This window comes from Bufo bufo, chromosome 1 (assembly GCF_905171765.1).
Source record: "Bufo bufo chromosome 1, aBufBuf1.1, whole genome shotgun sequence".
NCBI classification, from domain to species: Eukaryota; Metazoa; Chordata; class Amphibia; order Anura; family Bufonidae; genus Bufo; species Bufo bufo.
The window spans coordinates 223,442,626-223,460,117 of record NC_053389.1 but is presented as its reverse complement, the minus strand read 5'-3'; the positions used below and the strand labels follow the sequence as shown (position 1 = coordinate 223,460,117).

Here is a 17,492-nt window from a genome sequence, read left to right as displayed (position 1 = left end):
AGCAGGGGTTTGTCATCAATATCGTTACCTCCTCCTGTTCATCTTTTCACGATTTTTCTCCTGCTGTTGGCAACTGATCTAATCATCCTATTGACTTTATTGATCAGTATTAATCTAAAGCACTGGCCTATTCTATTCTAATTCCTAATATCTTTTTACGTACCCTCAAACGGAGGAGAAAAATATAAAAAGGAAATAAAAATCTCTATACATATATATGTAATAATATTTGTATTATTCTATGGTGATAGGTATTCTTTGCTAAATATGTCCCCTGATGAGCCTGACACCAACCAGGCGAAACGCGTAGGGACATCTCACTTCTGTATTTTCTATATATCATATTCTCATATTTGGGTGTAGTCTGTCACTGGGGTTTATTATCTGTGTACATTTATTATTTTTCTTGTGTAGATTAGCCCAGGCATCTCTATAGGGTCCCCCTTATATAGGCATCCGTCCCTGCAGGGTCAACTAGGGACTCTAGGAGGCACGAGAAACGGGATCGCCCCTATCGGGGCGGCTATTCCGTAATAGGTAGGGCTACTACGTTAGGGTCCTTAATAGGGCTATTACCTCCCTAATATAGGTTTCATTAACATCTACTAACCATTAACAAACAACTTATATCATCCTGACCCTAGTTTTCAAATTTATTTTTCCTTTTTTCTTTCTATATTGATTGATTAACTATTACCTAGAGGGATTCATTGACTATTTTATTTATACATATTAAAAGTTATATTTTAGACCCATATGCTACATGCCAGCCAACAGAAAGTTCTAAAGAACCCTATGAACAAAGCATTTTTTTTTTTCGTAGTGGCGTTCTTTGGTCCCGTGCCATTTTTCAGGTGTTTTTTTTCCATAGACATCTCTGTAGAGGAAAAAAGGCTGGAAAAACATCAAATACAACTTTTGAATAAAAAACACCATCCCTAAATAAACACTTTTCAAATGGTGGGAATTTTATTAAAAAAAATTCCATAAGCCATAAGAATGCCCCCAAATAAGATTGGAAGCGCCCTCATAAAGTAAAGATTATTAGAAGTTATTTTTTATTATTGAAGTTTTTTTCTTCTCTGTGGTAATTGTACTTATTCTAACTTTTCTTTGACAGTTACTTCACATCAAAAGTAACAAATACCTCACCGTTAACAAGAGGCTGCCCGCCCTGCTGGAGAAGAATGCCATGCGTGTTTCCCTCGATGCCGCTGGGAACGAAGGCTCCTGGTTTTACATCCAGCCTTTCTGGAAGCTTCGAAGCGAGGGAGACAATGTGGGTTTATGGGCACTTGGGGGTTTGTCCGGGATATTGCATTAATTGTGTGTAATTGGTGGGGTAGCCTCCAGCCATCAATCTTAACAGCTTTGATCTATGCATCTCAGGTCGTGGTGGGAGATAAGGTGGTCCTAATGCCAGTTAACGCCGGGCAGCTGCTACATGCCAGTAACATAGAACTACTGGATAATCCTGGCTGCAAAGAGGTAACTTGTTTCAGACTTTCTTGAGACGGGGTGCGTATAGTATACATGTAATACGGGATAACTACTTGCCCCTTTTTCCCGTGTTTCAGGTGAACGCTGTTAATTGTAACACAAGCTGGAAAGTTGCTTTGTTTATGAAGTACAGTGACTACAGGGACGACGTTCTGAAGGGCGTGAGTATCCGAATGAAGAATCAAACATCATGTGCCATAGGACACCTAAGTCACTTGCTCTGGTGATCTAGTGTACTGTAATTCCCCCTTCCTTGTTCTTCTGGGGTGAAATAATTTTGTTAATTCCCTGGTGGCCTACAGTAAATATCCCCGATCGGCACTCCCTTTACACGGACCAACGCAAAGTGCATGGGGGATGAATGATCGCTAGTACGATTGTTCATCCTCCAGGCAGTTCGCATGTTGTCGGCCGGCACATTCTCCTGTTTTGATTTGATGGCAGCAAGGAATGATTTTTCAAACAAGGATACCAGTGACTGGCTGCAGTGGTCACATGGGTAGACGGGATGTCATCACTGCAGCCATGTAAACAAGAACTGGCCTGTATTGTAAGATTGTCATTTTGTCACATTGCCTGCCTTTGCCCAAACTTTTTATGATCTCAGACTACCTCTTTAATAACTGGTGGTCTAGGGTGTAGAAGAGTAATTTATTTCAGGTGGTCTAGTATAAAAGGGAGCGGTCTAGGGTAGCAATGTAGGGTAAGAGGGGTTATTATTTTATTCCCGAAATGTCTAGGGTAAAAATGGGGGTTAATGTCTGGTGGTCTCTGGTATAGGAGGGTTATCAATCTATTTCTCATGGTCTACTGTAAAATAAAGTGTTAATACCTGGTGGTTTATAGTATAAGGGCTCATGCACATGGAACAGAACGTCCGGCTATCTATAGAACAGTCCTATCCTATAGGACATGTTCTATATTTTTGCGGGTGCAGCGGAACAGACATTTGGATGCAGACAGCACATGGTGTTCTGCCCGCATCTTTTGCGGCCCCATTGGAGTGAATGGGTCTGCATCCAAACTGCAAAAAATGCTGATCCGATGCAGACAAAAACAATGGTTGTGGGCATGAGCCCTAATGGGTTTTAATTTTATTCCTTGGGGGTCTAGGGTAAATGTGGCTGGTTGAGGGGTTATTTTTTTCCTGGTAGTTTAGGGTGAGGGTTATTGCCTGGCGGTTTACTCACCTCCAGGCTGTAGAGACTTGTCTTGCTGTGTTGTGTCCCTAACAGGAGGCTGAACATGGCAAAAGGGACTATGTGGGACTATAAACATCCTCACAGTTCTTTGTATTATTTATGGGGTGGGCTTTTCTTTTAAAATGGCCATAGACATTATATTCGGTCCGTGTTCAAAATGGAAGCCTCAAAGAAGAAAAGGTGTCCCAAAGTCTTACAACCACGACGTCAAAATTCTGATTTGCCTTTGTTTTTGTGCTGGTGTCCAGCACTGGGATCCCATTGGTTTGTTGTTCCTGCAGGGTGATGTGGTCAGATTGTTTCATGCAGAACAGGAGAAGTTTCTGACTTGTGATGAATATGAGAAGAAGCAGCACATCTTTCTGAGGACAACGTTGCGCCAGTCAGCCACATCTGCCACGAGTTCGAAAGCCCTATGGGAAATAGAGGTGATTGTCATATATCAGTACAGCCCGTCTATGAGAAAGACTTCTCATCCTGCTGCTTGACAGCTCGTAGCCAAATTTTATTTCTTTGAATTTGATGGAACACTTTTCCAGGGCAGTTGTACACTAGGTTACCTAGTTCCCACTAGTATGTTCAGTTAAGTGAAACTATTCCTAATTTGCATTCTTTATTTTACTCCAGAGCTGCATTCAGAATTCTAGAGGCTTAAGACCTGAAATCTCAGCATCCTCTGCTTGTTCTGTATCTGCACCAGGCACTTTTAAAGTTATCTGTTATAGGTATAACTAATAGCCCACTGTGGTAAAGAAGATCAGCTAGGCTGTTAGTGTAAGTTGGAGGATAAGGATAAATAATGTAATGTATGTACACAGTGACTCCACCAGGAGATTAGTGAGTGCAGCTCTGGAGTATAATACAGGATGTAACTCAGGATCGGCACAGGATAAGTAATGTATATACACAGTGCTCCACCAGCAGAATAGAGAGCGCAGCTCTGGAGTATAATACAGGATATAACAGGGTCAGCACAGGATAAGTAATGTATGTACACAGTGCTCCACCAGCAGAATAGTGAGTGCAGCTCTGGAGTATAATACATGATGTAGCTCAGGATCAGTACAGGATAAGTAATGTATGTACACAGTGCTCCACCAGCAGAATAGTGAGTGCAGCTCTGGAGTATAATACATGATGTCGCTCAGGATCAGTACAGGATAAGTAATGTAATATATGTAGACAATGACTCCACTAGGAGAATAGCGATTGCAGCTCCGGAATATAATATAGAATGTAACTCAGGATCAGTACAGGATAAGTAATGTATGTACACAGTGACTCCACCAGCAGAATAGTGAGTGCAGCTCTGGAGTATAATACAGAATGTGACTCAGGATCAGTACAGGATAAATAATGTAATATGTAGTATGTTTTCAGTGACCCCACCAGCTCAATAGTGAGTGCGGCTCTCGGGTATAGTACAGATTGTAACTCAGGATCAGTACAGGGTAAAGTAACACAATCTAATTTATGTACACACTGAATAGTGAAAGCAGCTCTAAAGTATAATATAGGCTATAAACGTAATTGCTATTGGGGTGCTACATTATTCATTATTGATTCACTATGTCCCTTTAAATTCTGCAGGTTGTGCACCACGACCCTTGCCGGGGAGGCGCTGGCCAGTGGAACAGCTTATTTCGATTCAAGCACCTGGCTACTGGAAATTACCTGGCGGCAGAGGTGAGACACCTCCACCTTTTCATTCCACTGTGTAGGCTTTATGCATATTTCTGATAACATCTCTATTATAGCCTTTGGTAATATTTGTGTACCTTTACATAGTGTGGGAGAAGAAGCCCTTGTCTTCTTACCCTTCTCCCTCCCAAGTCTGACCTTTTACCTTTCCCACTCTTAAGCGGAGTGTCACAACTTGATCCTGGTTCATTAAGATTTCCATATGACTTATCGGGACCCTTGTTAGGAAATGTGCTGAAGCTCCTGTCGTGTATGTCATAAATGTGAAAGCTGATTATTGATATCTTTATTCTATGCTGAGATACAATCACCTGAAGTTCAAGTCTCCAAGTGTGAGACCGCACTACTGAGAGATGTCATGGAGAGATCATACGGATCACAATCACTGCTTCAGGATCTGAATGCAGGTCTCTGAGGAGTGGTTACAGTGCATATGGTCTTCTTAGAACCTGACAGCCGGGCGGCCCACGGATCTGTTTGTTCCGTCCTCCTCTCTTCCTTCCCCTCTCTCTTTACAGGAGATGTCACAGAGACTGCCTAGCACTCCTTCGGCTTGTTAGCCGAGCACTGCCTGTGCTTGACCAAGGCCAAATGTGGCCCAGCTGCTGGTCTGCATTTGGGAAACTTGGCTGCAAATTTGCAGGGTGTTAATGGGGAGTCATGTCAGCAATGTATGACAGTGAGGGAGCATTATAGAGAAGCGTCTGATATCTGTACACATGTGGATGTAAATGTCCCTGCAGGTTCTCTGCGCTGGAAATATGGGACATAAAGTAGTCATCATGGGGGGCAGGGAGGGTTCAGGACATACGGTCAAGGATCCTATTAAATAACATTACAGTCAGCCTGATAATGGGGCACTGTGGCTGTAATTGTTACGGGCCTGTCACTGTTTTAGTGACATTGTGGTTTTAATTATGAGGCACTGTAGAAGTCTATTATGGAGGCACTTATCAGTGTAGAATGATTGTTATGGTGGCAGCGTACATGGATTTTCTAAGGGGGGCGCTGTACCCGTCACTGCTTTGGGGACAATGTAGCTACCTAGTTTGTTGATCACCTTTTCTAGCTCTTGTTATGGGGTTACTGGGGCAGTGCCTGTATCCTTCCCTCTTTACTATCCCCTGTATTTGAGAAGTACTTTCTGGGCACACATGGATGCTCGGTAGATAAAGGTGGTAGGTTACTTGTCTGCAACCTTTGGTGAAACTGCAACTCCCAACAGGGCCGTCAGTTCCACCGCTCCTGAAGAGCCACTGGTTATACTGTGATACTAAGATTTCTTTACATATGGTTACCCCCTTTTAGGTCTGCAATTTCATGTGAATCAACGAGTTTATTCCATGAAGCTGAATTCCTCTTAGGAAGGGTGCCGAATAGCCAGTCCTGTATGGGGACTTACTGGAAGTACTCCACGCTATGGAGACCTATTGGCAATGCTGCATTTTCTTCTGTTGTCATACTCCAAGGCTTGTTAGAAAGTACGATCTTGCTGACTGAAAATGGCAATTTGTAAGCCTTCTACCTCCATCTAGTGGTGGAAGCACAGTATAGCGGGTGATGGACATATTATCAGAACAGATTTCCCAATTAGGTAGGTAAAAAAAAAAAAAAGACAAGTAATCCAATCAAATGGGCAAACAGCGGGACAAAAAGAATAGGATGAGAATACATATATATAATAATATCTAATAATAAAAGTATATAAATGCAGCTGTAACCCGTCACCTGGCCAGTATCTGATCCAATATGGATATAAACTGTAGATTAATTTGACAAGTGCAGCTTATATAGGAGGACCGGCCATGACATTTAATAATTGTACCTGTTAGTGCTGCTGGCCCCCTGAGTATTGTGCTTCTTTTTTTTTTATTGATAACCCCCATTCTGGAGCCATGTTCCCTGTTGGCTTTTGGTGCCATATATGAGGACAGAATGTGGTTTGCCATGGGCTAGCAACCACCTCTTATCTCTGCAGGTGGAGTGTACACTGTTCTATCATGCAGAAGCCCAGCTTGATCTTGTCAGCTTTTCCTTATTTTTCCATTTTTAAGCCCATTGTAGGACCCTCTGGGGTTGACTCCCAGAACGAGGTCTTCCACCAGTGTGAGATGACACAGGGCTTCTGCGTTGCTCTGAGGATGTCCTCTGTGATTGGACAAGGGCAGAGCGATGCGGTGCACTCCGAATACAGAGAAAAGATCTCGTAAAACCACGCTCTGCTAACATATAGGGCGCCAAAAATTATCGGGGACATAGCTCTGGTCTGGGGGTGTCTTTATGACTGAAAAAAAAAATATATACACAATAGTGAAAGGGCTTCTCCTTAGGATAGGTCATTGGTATGAGATCGGTGCGGGTCCGACTCTCAGCACTCTTCTAATCAGCTATTTGTGGCACTGGAAACCATCAATTTACGGAGTGGAGGCAGAGGTTCTATACATGGAGTCATTTTCGGCCAAAGCCTAGTGTAGCTCAGCTTCCGTTCACTTGACTGGGAGCTGAGGTGCAGTACCCCGGCATGGCCACTACATAGTGTGCGGCGCTGTCTGCCTCCAGCTCCGTACACAAGTCCTCTTGTAAGGCGAGATATCTCTGGCCAGTTCAGGTTATGCACTGGTCATGGACTCTGGTTATGTGACATAGGCCTCCGTGAAGAAATTCTTTTTCAAGTTCTGCCAAATACTGGAAATGTCAGACACAAGTCTAATAGCCTGGGGGCAGTGATAATAGGTGCAGCACACAAGTCCTCACTTTTCTTCTTCTGTATATTCTTCTCCTGCTAGATAGTCTTGTGAGATAACCCCATCTCTTCTGTCCTGATTAGGGATGAGCGAATCGACTTTGGATCTTTCATCCGAAGTCAATTCGCTCATCCCCAGTCCTGATAATTTGTTACAATGTATCAGTGCAGGTAGCATATATCAGGAGGCAAACTGATGCATTTTGAGCGGATCCTTATCCATTCAGAATGCATTGGGGCTGAACTGATCCGTTTTGAACCGTTTGTGAGAGCCCTGAAACGGATCTCACAAACGAAATTCAAAACACCAGTGTGAAAGGCTACTTTCACACTCGCGTTTTGGGCGGATCCGTCATGGATCTGCAAAAACGGATGCGTTACAATAATACAGCCGCATGCATCCGTCATGAACGGATCCGTATGTATTATCTGTAACATAGCCAAGACGGATCCGTCATAAACTCCATTGAAAGTCAATGGGAGACGGATCAGTTTTCTATTGTGCCAGATTGTGTCAGACAAAACAGATCCGTCCCCATTGACTTACATTGTGTGCCAGGACGGATCCGTTTGGGTCAGTTTCGTCAGGCTGACTGCAGGCAGCGTTTTGGTGTCCGCCTCCAGAGCGGAATGATGACTGAACAGATGCAAACTGATGCATTCTGATCCTTTTCCATTCAGAATGCATTAGGGCAAAACTGATCCGCTTTGGACCGCTTGTGAGAGCCCTGAACGGATCTCACAAACGGAAAGCCAAAACGCCAGTGTGAAAGTAGCCTCAGCCCCATTGAATGGAGCTACAACCATAGACCACAGCATGTAAACTGAAAAGTCTCTGCAGAAATCCAAGGGTCAGCCTCAGATTTCCTCCGCTGATTCTGCGGCAAATACACCAAATGCCAAAAACATCCAACATGGCAAATGGCTGCTGGGTCCACAGGTGCTCTTATACAGTGTGAAAAATGGTGCAAAAGCCAACGTGAATGGATTTCTTGTGGAAAGAAATGTCAGATGTGAAATTTAAAGGGGTCCTATATATGGTAATAATAAGTTGGGGGAAACTTTCTGATATCTACCTCACCCTGATTTTGGCCCCTGTGTAGTGCACTACTTTGCTCTATTCGCACACAGCTGAAAATCTGTTGCCGTCATCTGCATGGGCTTGTATTGGAGGCGTCACATTTATTTCTGCAAGCCTGTCCAGATAAGTGGGACCATTCGCAGGAATGTCTGCAGTAGGCTCCAAACCTTGGCTGTCCAGATGTTGGGAAACGACAACTTTTAACTGAGAGGTGCTGTTTCCCTACATTCTGAGGCTATTGTCTTCTTATAGTAAAAGGTAAAACTGGAACCCGCCACTAGGTGGCAGTGTAGGCACACAACATAAACACGATCAGTAAATCTTCCACTCATTACCCGCAGGATTATTTATAGGGACCTGAACCAGATCCAGGCAGCCCACCTGACACTGGCCCCCTTTAGAATATGATATGCCTGCACCTTCCAGATCAGCTCCGGCTCTCTGGCTCATATTATTCATGGGTTTGGTGACAGATTTAATGCTTTTGGATCTTAGTTTTGCTTTCTGGAAAGATATGTATATATTGCTTTACTATACTCCTCCTAAACTGGGGAGCAGGCGAGTGCAGCTCCCCCACTTTAGACAGGGGGAACTATAAGACGCCTGTACACAGGGAGCATGGTGAGCACCACGATGCAGGGCACAGACCCAAGTCTCAGGACCTACTGGGCTAAAGGGGCCCATGCACCTTCAGAAGCTGATGGCAGAATGCTCGTTCATCTGACTGCTGTTTCTTCCGGCTGTTTATACGCATACACACTCTGGAGGCTTACGTATGGGAGAAAAAAAACGATACGCCCAATCCTTCTTTCCCCCAGCAGATGTCATGAGCTCACCATACACTGAAAGTGGTTCTCCGGATAGGTCATCAATATCAGATCAGCGGGGGTCTGACACCCGGCACCACCGCCAATCAGCTGTATAAGCGCACGCAGTGTGCACGTGCTGTCTCTCCCGTCTCCTCTCTCTTCCGGCTCTGCTGCTGCTTTCCCATAGACATACCTGCAGGAAGAGAGACGGGAGACGGCACGTGCACACTGCGAGCGCCTTCCCTTCATACAGCTGATCGGTGGGGGTCCCGGTTGTTGGACCCCCGCTGATAGGTCATCAATATTAAAAGCCCGGAGAACCCCTTTAAGATTGTGTGCCAGTCATCTTCTTTCCCTCACAAGCCTGTGATTAGCCCGGAGGTGGTTTTCAGACTTCTCCGCCTTCCAGTAGACAAGTCATTTAGTGTGGAGTTACAGATCTTAGCTGTGCTGTAATGGGGCAGAAGTGGCTGATCACAGGGAATATTCACAGTTTATCCGGATTTTAGAGTCTGTATACAGATATAATTCACAATATTCACAATTTTGCTCCCCAACAGCTGTCCTGGACTCAATAATAAGGGGGTGGGGGGAGCGTTGTGATCAGTTAGTAGTTACTCTACAGTGATGGGTGTAAAGATGACACTTACCAGAAGGTTCTGAGAGAAACTTGCAAAATGCAGTAATGTATGTACACAGGGACTCCACCAGCAGAATAGTGAGTACAGCTCTGGAGTATAATACAGGATGTAACTAAGAATCAGTACAGGATAAGTAATGTATGTACACAGTGACTCCACCAGCAGAATAGTGAGTGCAGCTCTGGAGTATAATACAGGATGTAACTAAGAATCAGTACAGGATAAGTAATGTATGTACACAGTGACTCCACCAGCAGAATAGTGAGTGCAGCTCTGGAGTACAATACAGGATGTAACTCAGGATGAGTACAGGATAAGTAATGTATGTGCACAGTGACTCCACAAGCAGAATAGTGAGTGTAGCTCTGGAGTATAATACAGGATGTAACTCGGGATCAGTACAGGATAAGTAATATGATATATGTACACAGGGACTCCACCAGCAGAATTGTGAGTGCAGCTCTGGAGTATATTACAGGATGTAACTCAGGATCAGTACAGGATAAGTAATGTATGTGCACAGTGACTCCACAAGCAGAATAGTGAGTGTAGCTCTGGAGTACAATACAGAATGTGACTCAGGATCAGTACAGGATTCGTAATGTAATGTATGTACACAGTGACTCCACAAGCAGAACAGTAATTGCAGCTCTGGAATATAATACAGGATGTAACTCAGGATCAATAAGGATAAGTAATGTAATGTATGTACACAGTGACTCCACCAGCAGAATAGTGAGTATAGCTCTGGAGTATAATACAGGATGTAACTGAGGATCAATACAGGATAAGTAATGTAATGTATGTACACGGTGACTGCAGCGGCAGAATAGTGAGTGCAGCTCTGGAATATCCTAATAGGAGAAAGTCAGAATCGGCACAAGATCAGTAATTCAACCGTTATGCTAGAGGTTAATTTAGCTGTATCCTTCTTAGCTGTGGGCCTTGCATATGGCTCAGAGGCAGCCAGACTTTTTCACCAGAGGCTGTAGCCAGGAAGGAAGCTGGGCACAATGTGATAATCACACAGTGGCTGGAGTTTTGCCATCAGTGAGATAAGTTTCTTAGGAGCCTTATCTGTAGGATATCTGCAGCTTTTCTTTCCCCATTCCTCAGACTGCAGCCTATCCTGTAGTTGGTCACACCGCTGTACAATTAATGGAAGCTGCCTGCTGCGTAGGAAGGGCAGGTGGGAATGGGTGATGTGCCAGTAGGCTGCTGCTGATCACCCGCCATGTGACCCAACACTGTTTGGGTGATAATCAGAGATCTGTGTAAAAAATTCCATTCAGGTGTTTGTTATAACTGGGTGATAACCAAGATGGGCACAATTACAGTTCCCAGCATTCAGCTTTTCCAGACTCCTGAATGGAAAATCTGTGCAATTGTCTATTGATACATGTCTATATCACTGCCTAGCAGGCCAGATTCATGAGCCTCAGAAAGGTGAATGACATGTGTTGCCTGTGTTGATTTTCAACTAGCCTTACTAAAAGAGTAGATATTAAAGGGGTTGTCTCACTTCAGTAAGTGGCATTTATCATGTAGAGAAAGTTAATACAAGGCACTTACTAATGTATTGTGATTATCCATATTGACATCTTGGCTGGCTGGATTCATTTTTCCATCACATTATACACTGCTCGTTTCCATGGTTACGACCACCCTGCAATCCATGAGTGGTGGTCACTCTTGCACACTATAGGAAAAACCATCAGCCTCTCTGGTGACCGGGACTGTGGAACTGTGCATAGGCTGGTGCTTTTTCCTATATTGTGCAAGCACGACCACCACTGATGGATTGCAGGGTGGTCTGTAACCATGGAAACAAGCCATGTATAATGTGATGGGAAAATAAATCCAGCCAGCAAAGGAAGCAATATGGACAATCACAGTACATTAGTAAGTGCCTTGAATCAATCAGAACAGTAGAAAAAATCCAGCAGCCGGCTCAGGATAAAATAAATTTTTTTTATTTCTTCATTATAAAATCCATTGGTTGACCAGACAGGCAAGGTCTACGCGTTTCGACTGTATGTCTTAATCATGACCTTAAGATGTACAGTCGAAACGCGTAGACCTTGTCTGTCTGGTCAGCCTATGGATTTTATCATGAAGAAATAAAGACATTGGATCTTATCCTGAGCCGGCTGCTGGATTTTTTTCTACTGTTCTGATTGATTCCTAATCTGGGATCCGTGCACGGCGAAGGAGGACGATGGGAGAGCTAAAATCCCTTTTTTTCATACATTAGTAAGTGCCTTATTAACTTCCTCTATACAAAAAAATGCTTTTTGCTGAAGTGAGAGGACCCCTTTAACTTTTAGGCCACATGCACAAACTGCATATTACATGCAGATTTTCCGCACTGTGTATGCTGTCGCTATTATTGAGCGGTGTATGGCTGTCGCTATTATTGAGCGGTGTATGGATGTCGCTATTATTGAGCGGTGTATGGATGTCGCTATTATTGAGCGGTGTATGGCTGTCACTATTATTGAGCGGTGTATGGATGTCGCTATTATTGAGCGGTGTATGGCTGTCACTATTATTGAGCGGTCTATGGCTGTCGCTATTATTGAGCGGTGTATGGATGTCGCTATTATTGAGCGGTGTATGGCTGTCACTATTATTGGGCAGTGTATGGATGTCACTATTATTGTGCAGGGTATGGATGTCACTATTATTGTGCGGTGTATGGCTGTCACTATTATTGAGCAGTGTATGTCTGTCACTATTATTGAGCGGTGTATGGCTGTCACTATTATTGAGCGGTGTATGGATGTCGCTATTATTGAGCGGTGTATGGCTGTCACTATTATTGGGCAGTGTATGGCTGTCACTATTATTGAGCGGTGTATGTCTGTCGCTATTATTGAGCGGTGTATGGATGTCGCTATTATTGAGCGGTGTATGGATGTCACTATTATTGAGCGGTGTATGGATGTCACTATTATTGTGCAGTGTATGATGTCACTATTATTGAGCGGTGTATGGATGTCACTATTATTGAGCGGTGTATGGATGTCACTATTATTGTGCAGTGTATGCTGTCACTATTATTGTGCAGTTTATGATGTCACTATTATTGGGCAGTGTATGATGTCACTATTATTGAGCAGTGTATGATGTCACTATTATTGGGCAGTGTATGATGTCACTATTATTGAGCAGTGTATGGATGTCACTATTATTGGGCAGTGTATGATGTCACTATTATTGAGCAGTGTATGGATGTCACTATTATTGTGCGGTGTATGGCTGTCACTATTATTGGGCAGTGTATGATGTCACTATTATTGGGCAGTGTATGATGTCACTATTATTGGGCAGTGTATGATGTCACTATTATTGGGCAGTGTATGATGTCACTATTATTGGGCAGTGTATGATGTCACTATTATTGGGCAGTGTATGATGTCACTATTATTGAGCAGTGTATAGATGTCACTATTATTGAGCAGTGTATGATGTCACTATTATTGAGCAGTGTATGATGTCACTATTATTGAGCAGTGTATGATGTCACTATTATTGAGCAGTGTATGATGTCACTATTATTGGGCAGTGTATGATGTCACTATTATTGAGCAGTGTATGATGTCACTATTATTGGGCAGTGTATGATGTCACTATTATTGAGCAGTGTATGGATGTCACTATTATTGGGCAGTGTATGATGTCACTATTATTGAGCAGTGTATGGATGTCACTATTATTGGGTGGTCTGTGGCTGTCACTGTAATTCGGATAAAAAAAAAAAATCAAAAGTATATAACCAATAAAAACAATATAATGTATTTCTCATTGACCATCCCTGTACAAATATCTTGAATATTGCAGCTTCCATGTCATTTCAGTTTGAAGTTTCTTAAGAACATCTTCAGATTGCCCTTTGGGCACTTTGTAAGATTTTGAGGAGGCATATAAAGCACATTAACAGGGATCTGAGTGCCAACAAGAAGCCGATGGCATGATTTATATACTTTGAGTTTAGTAATTAGTCTGAAACTTTTTCTTTCTTTGACCACTTGTGCCCCCTACTGAGCGCTGCGATGCCATGTCACGCCTAGCCTGATCGCAGAGCTCAGTAAGTATGTAGAATTGGGGCCATTAAGACGGGAGTAGAGGCGTTATTAGCACGCCAAACGTTCCTTATGGCTGACCCCTGTCCCTGCAACATCTCATCATGTAAAGGATGATGCGGCTCAATGTGTGTTAATTACAAGTAACAAAATGTTGTCTTTTGTTTCAGATGAACCCAGATTATCGGGATAGCGATGGCAAAGTTACCGTAAGTCTGTGATTATGCCTTAAATGTATAGCATCCTGTTATTTAAAGGGAAACTTTCCACACAAAGAATTCCCCTTCCGATAAAAAGGGTTGTCCCCCTTTTTGTTAGAAGGAATCCGTGACCATAAGCTGATCGCAGGAGGTCCCGCTACTGGGTCCACGAGAAATCAGCTGTGTTCTGTTGAAGTACCTTACAGCAAGTGGTCAGCTTCCTTACAGCACCGCCACAGGTGAAATGAAGTATTACACGCTTCCCTTTGAAATAAGTGAGCTGGCTATGAGAGACGCTCCTTGTAGCTGCTTTCCACTCCAGATAAATGATGATGGTCCTGAACAATTGAACACCTGCTATACAAAACCACTGGGGTGCGCCATCATGTCCAGTACCACTTAAGGCAATGATGTGTCTATGTATAGAACCATATCCGGCCGGTGATACACTTTTGGAAAGCAGGTATTGCATATGGTGATATCCCAGCTCTGTCTATGCCACTTCATGTGTGGAATACACTTCTGGTAAGGTCCCTGTGAGAAGCCCTTTTGGTCCCTGGCGTGACTGCCGGTAAGGATTCTTTATTTTATATGGTTTATACTTCTGACAAAAGGAGAAGTAATCACATTTATTTAACACCTGGTCATTGCCATGGCATCTAAATTGTTAACAGAGAGAGGTTTTTCCTCTGTGACATCATCAGTAACCCAATGACAATGTTCTCCGGGTGCGCCATTTAACTACACCTTTCAAGCCTTGCTAGAATTTGGTCCAAGTAGCAAGGATACATTATGCTGGTATGTATAAAACAGTGCAATATTAATGTATTACAGTGTTTTATACAATCAATCAAGGAAGCGCATGTTCAAGTCCCCTAGTGGTTAAAAAAAAGTTTTATAGGATATTAGAAAATACAAAGAGAACCAAAGAGTAAAAGACGCATGGGTCTTTGAATGTTGCAACAGAAAACTTTTTCTTAGTTTTTTAGAACAAGTTGTAAATATAAATTTGGTGTCCCTGTAACTGAATCGCAGAATAAAGTTTACGACGTGAAAAGTGTCCTCCACAAAGTACTTTTTTTCCCCCAACTAAAACAAAGGATCTCAGATTGAAATGGCTAAAACTGATGCAAAGTGAGCATAAAGGATGCTCAAAATAAAGTCTCCATTTTTTTGGTTGTTTTCTGTTCTTCTGATGGACCAGAAGAACGGAAAACAAAACGGTGATGTGAACCTAGCCTAATCTATTAAACTTGGAGAGAGGGAACGGTTACAGTATGTGGCGGTGGTGGTGGTGGGGAGTAGTGTCAATGCAGTAGCGAAAACTAGGATTCACGGTTCCATGAATCCCTAGTATAAGTTGGTACTGGTCCTAGGAGATGAAGAAAAAAGAAAATGTAGCAGAACATTCTATCAGCCGAGCCGGGTGTTTTAGGTCTGCAACTGCTCTTTAAAGCGGACAGGGGACGTCATTAACCCTGCTCTCTATAACCGTTCAGTGCTGCCGGCACGGGACCACAAGGTTCCAGCCATCACTGATGCTTCACCAGAGCTGGAAGGCCACAGGTTACTGGTCTTGGCGTTACATTTTTCATGATAGAGAAAATGAACCACAATGTGTAATACTTTGGCGCAATGACTGAAGAGCACAGAAATCATCCTTTATTCCCCAAGGATGTTTGTGCCAGATCACTGACTTGTGATGTACGATACATCTATATCTGCGGCATCTGGTGACAGTTCACCTCACCGTATCAGAGCACGCTCCTGGTGGAGAAGGCTTGAATCCTCATAGAGCCTCTTTGTATCCCTGCAGCTCCATGCCATCTGGCCGCAGCACAGAGACCTTATTTTGTACCTCTCTAGAGAGCTAGAGTTTCATCCCAGCGGTGACCAAATCCAGAAGTCTACTCTCTCTCTCCGCTTTTACCACTTGCATTTCTTGAAGGAGCCACACAACCTAATAAAGCGGCATAGCGTTATAAGAGGAGCAGCTGGTATCATTCACTCATACCGATGTCATTGTGTCAGGACCGCAGATCTGTGACGGAAAGTTACGACCACACCAGGCTTTCTGCACTCATCTCATTGACTACTGTTGGCCTGATTGCGTTCAACCTGGACATCTTCTTTCAGATGTTAAAATCGTTTTTTAGCGCTTTCTTAGTTATCTCTGCTTTCAGGAAAAGTCGGTGGTCACCCAGCTTTCCCAGATTCCTGAGCAGCTAGTCTGACTCTTCGGTGATGCATCCTAGTTGGATATGCCGTTGCACTCACCTAGTTTGGCCAAGAATGGATATAGCTAAAAAGAAGATGAACTGAATTTTGTAATAATTTTAAGGAAATGAAAGAATTTTTATTTTAATTCAGCTTAAGGTTCAGCATTCCCATTGAGGGTTAATCTTGCTGGGGGAATCGGCGCGCTCAGTATAACGATGAAGCTGCCAAGTCCTCTGCTGCCTGCTCGGCTGAGTCAGCTCGGGGAGCACATAGACTGTGTCTTCCAGGGCGTCTCGAGAGCTGGCGCGTGATGTCTCCGCTAAAAATGGGGATGACTCACGAGCGAGTCAATAACCAAGGTGTTTGTGGAAGCTGAAGGCTTCACAGGGGTTTCCAGTGCGAGCAGAGGAATGAATTCACTTGTCTGCTGAGACACCCACTGCTCCCCGAAACACCCCCTCATCGCTAATGACTCATTTTGCCTCAATTCACCCCACAGCTCGCCACGCTAAATATATAACCTCAAGCGCACAATAAAAATGCCCATCAATGGCCCAGCTTTATCGCGCAATCCAAACCTGTTACAGGACCCTCCTTAAAAAAAAAAAAAACGCTTGATGTGATTAATTAAGATCATTCAGATCAAAACGCGTGAGATTTTTTTAATGGGGTGGGAAGGGGGGGGGGGGGGGCTGTGACAGGTTTCCACAATAGAACTGCGTTGCACTTTCGGATGCGGTAAACTGACTATATCAATAGACATCAACTGCATAATAATATACTCTTTATTTCACTGTCTCACCATTTTCAAGATCTCTGCTTGCTGGTAGTGAATGAGAACATTCCTACTTTTATTCGGAACCTGAAAACCCGTCGTAACTTAATCCATCTCACAGCTGAGGGTTTGTTACAGGTGCATCCAGTCTAGACAAACTTCTGTGGGGTAAACACATGAGCAGCACAGATCTCTCTCTTGTCCTGATAGTTTGTTACAGTGTCTCAGTGCAGGTAAAATGTATCAGATTGTCTGGACTGGATACAATTGTAGCAGACCTTCAGCTGTAGAAAGTAATAGACTATATTCCCTTTTCCATGCTTCTTCCAGAAAGAGGGAGAAATACCAGTGTCCAAGAGAAAGTGGACGGCAGGGGAGAAGATCATGTTCGCTCTGGTTTCAGTGCCTCATGGAAATGATATTGCGTCTCTCTTTGAGCTGGATGCCACCACCCTACAGAGGGCAGATTGCCTGGTGCCAAGGTAATACTTGGTGGCTGGGGACCCATATGTGAATAATGGACTCCAAAGCAATC

The 17,492-nt window shown here is 43.5% G+C and overlaps 1 protein-coding gene across 2 annotated transcripts in view; it reads left to right on the top strand.

The window, feature by feature from the left end:
• ITPR2 (inositol 1,4,5-trisphosphate receptor type 2) overlaps window positions 1–17,492 on the top strand; it is a 347,585-nt gene that overhangs the window by 117,413 nt on the left and 212,680 nt on the right. For both annotated transcript variants that reach the window (XM_040435629.1, XM_040435619.1), the window contains exons 5-11: window positions 1,121–1,279; window positions 1,390–1,488; window positions 1,578–1,661; window positions 2,984–3,130; window positions 4,293–4,388; window positions 13,933–13,971; window positions 17,288–17,439. In XM_040435629.1, coding sequence (XP_040291563.1) covers window positions 1,121–1,279; window positions 1,390–1,488; window positions 1,578–1,661; window positions 2,984–3,130; window positions 4,293–4,388; window positions 13,933–13,971; window positions 17,288–17,439 — 776 coding nt within the window. The remainder of the gene's footprint in view (window positions 1–1,120; window positions 1,280–1,389; window positions 1,489–1,577; window positions 1,662–2,983; window positions 3,131–4,292; window positions 4,389–13,932; window positions 13,972–17,287; window positions 17,440–17,492) is intronic.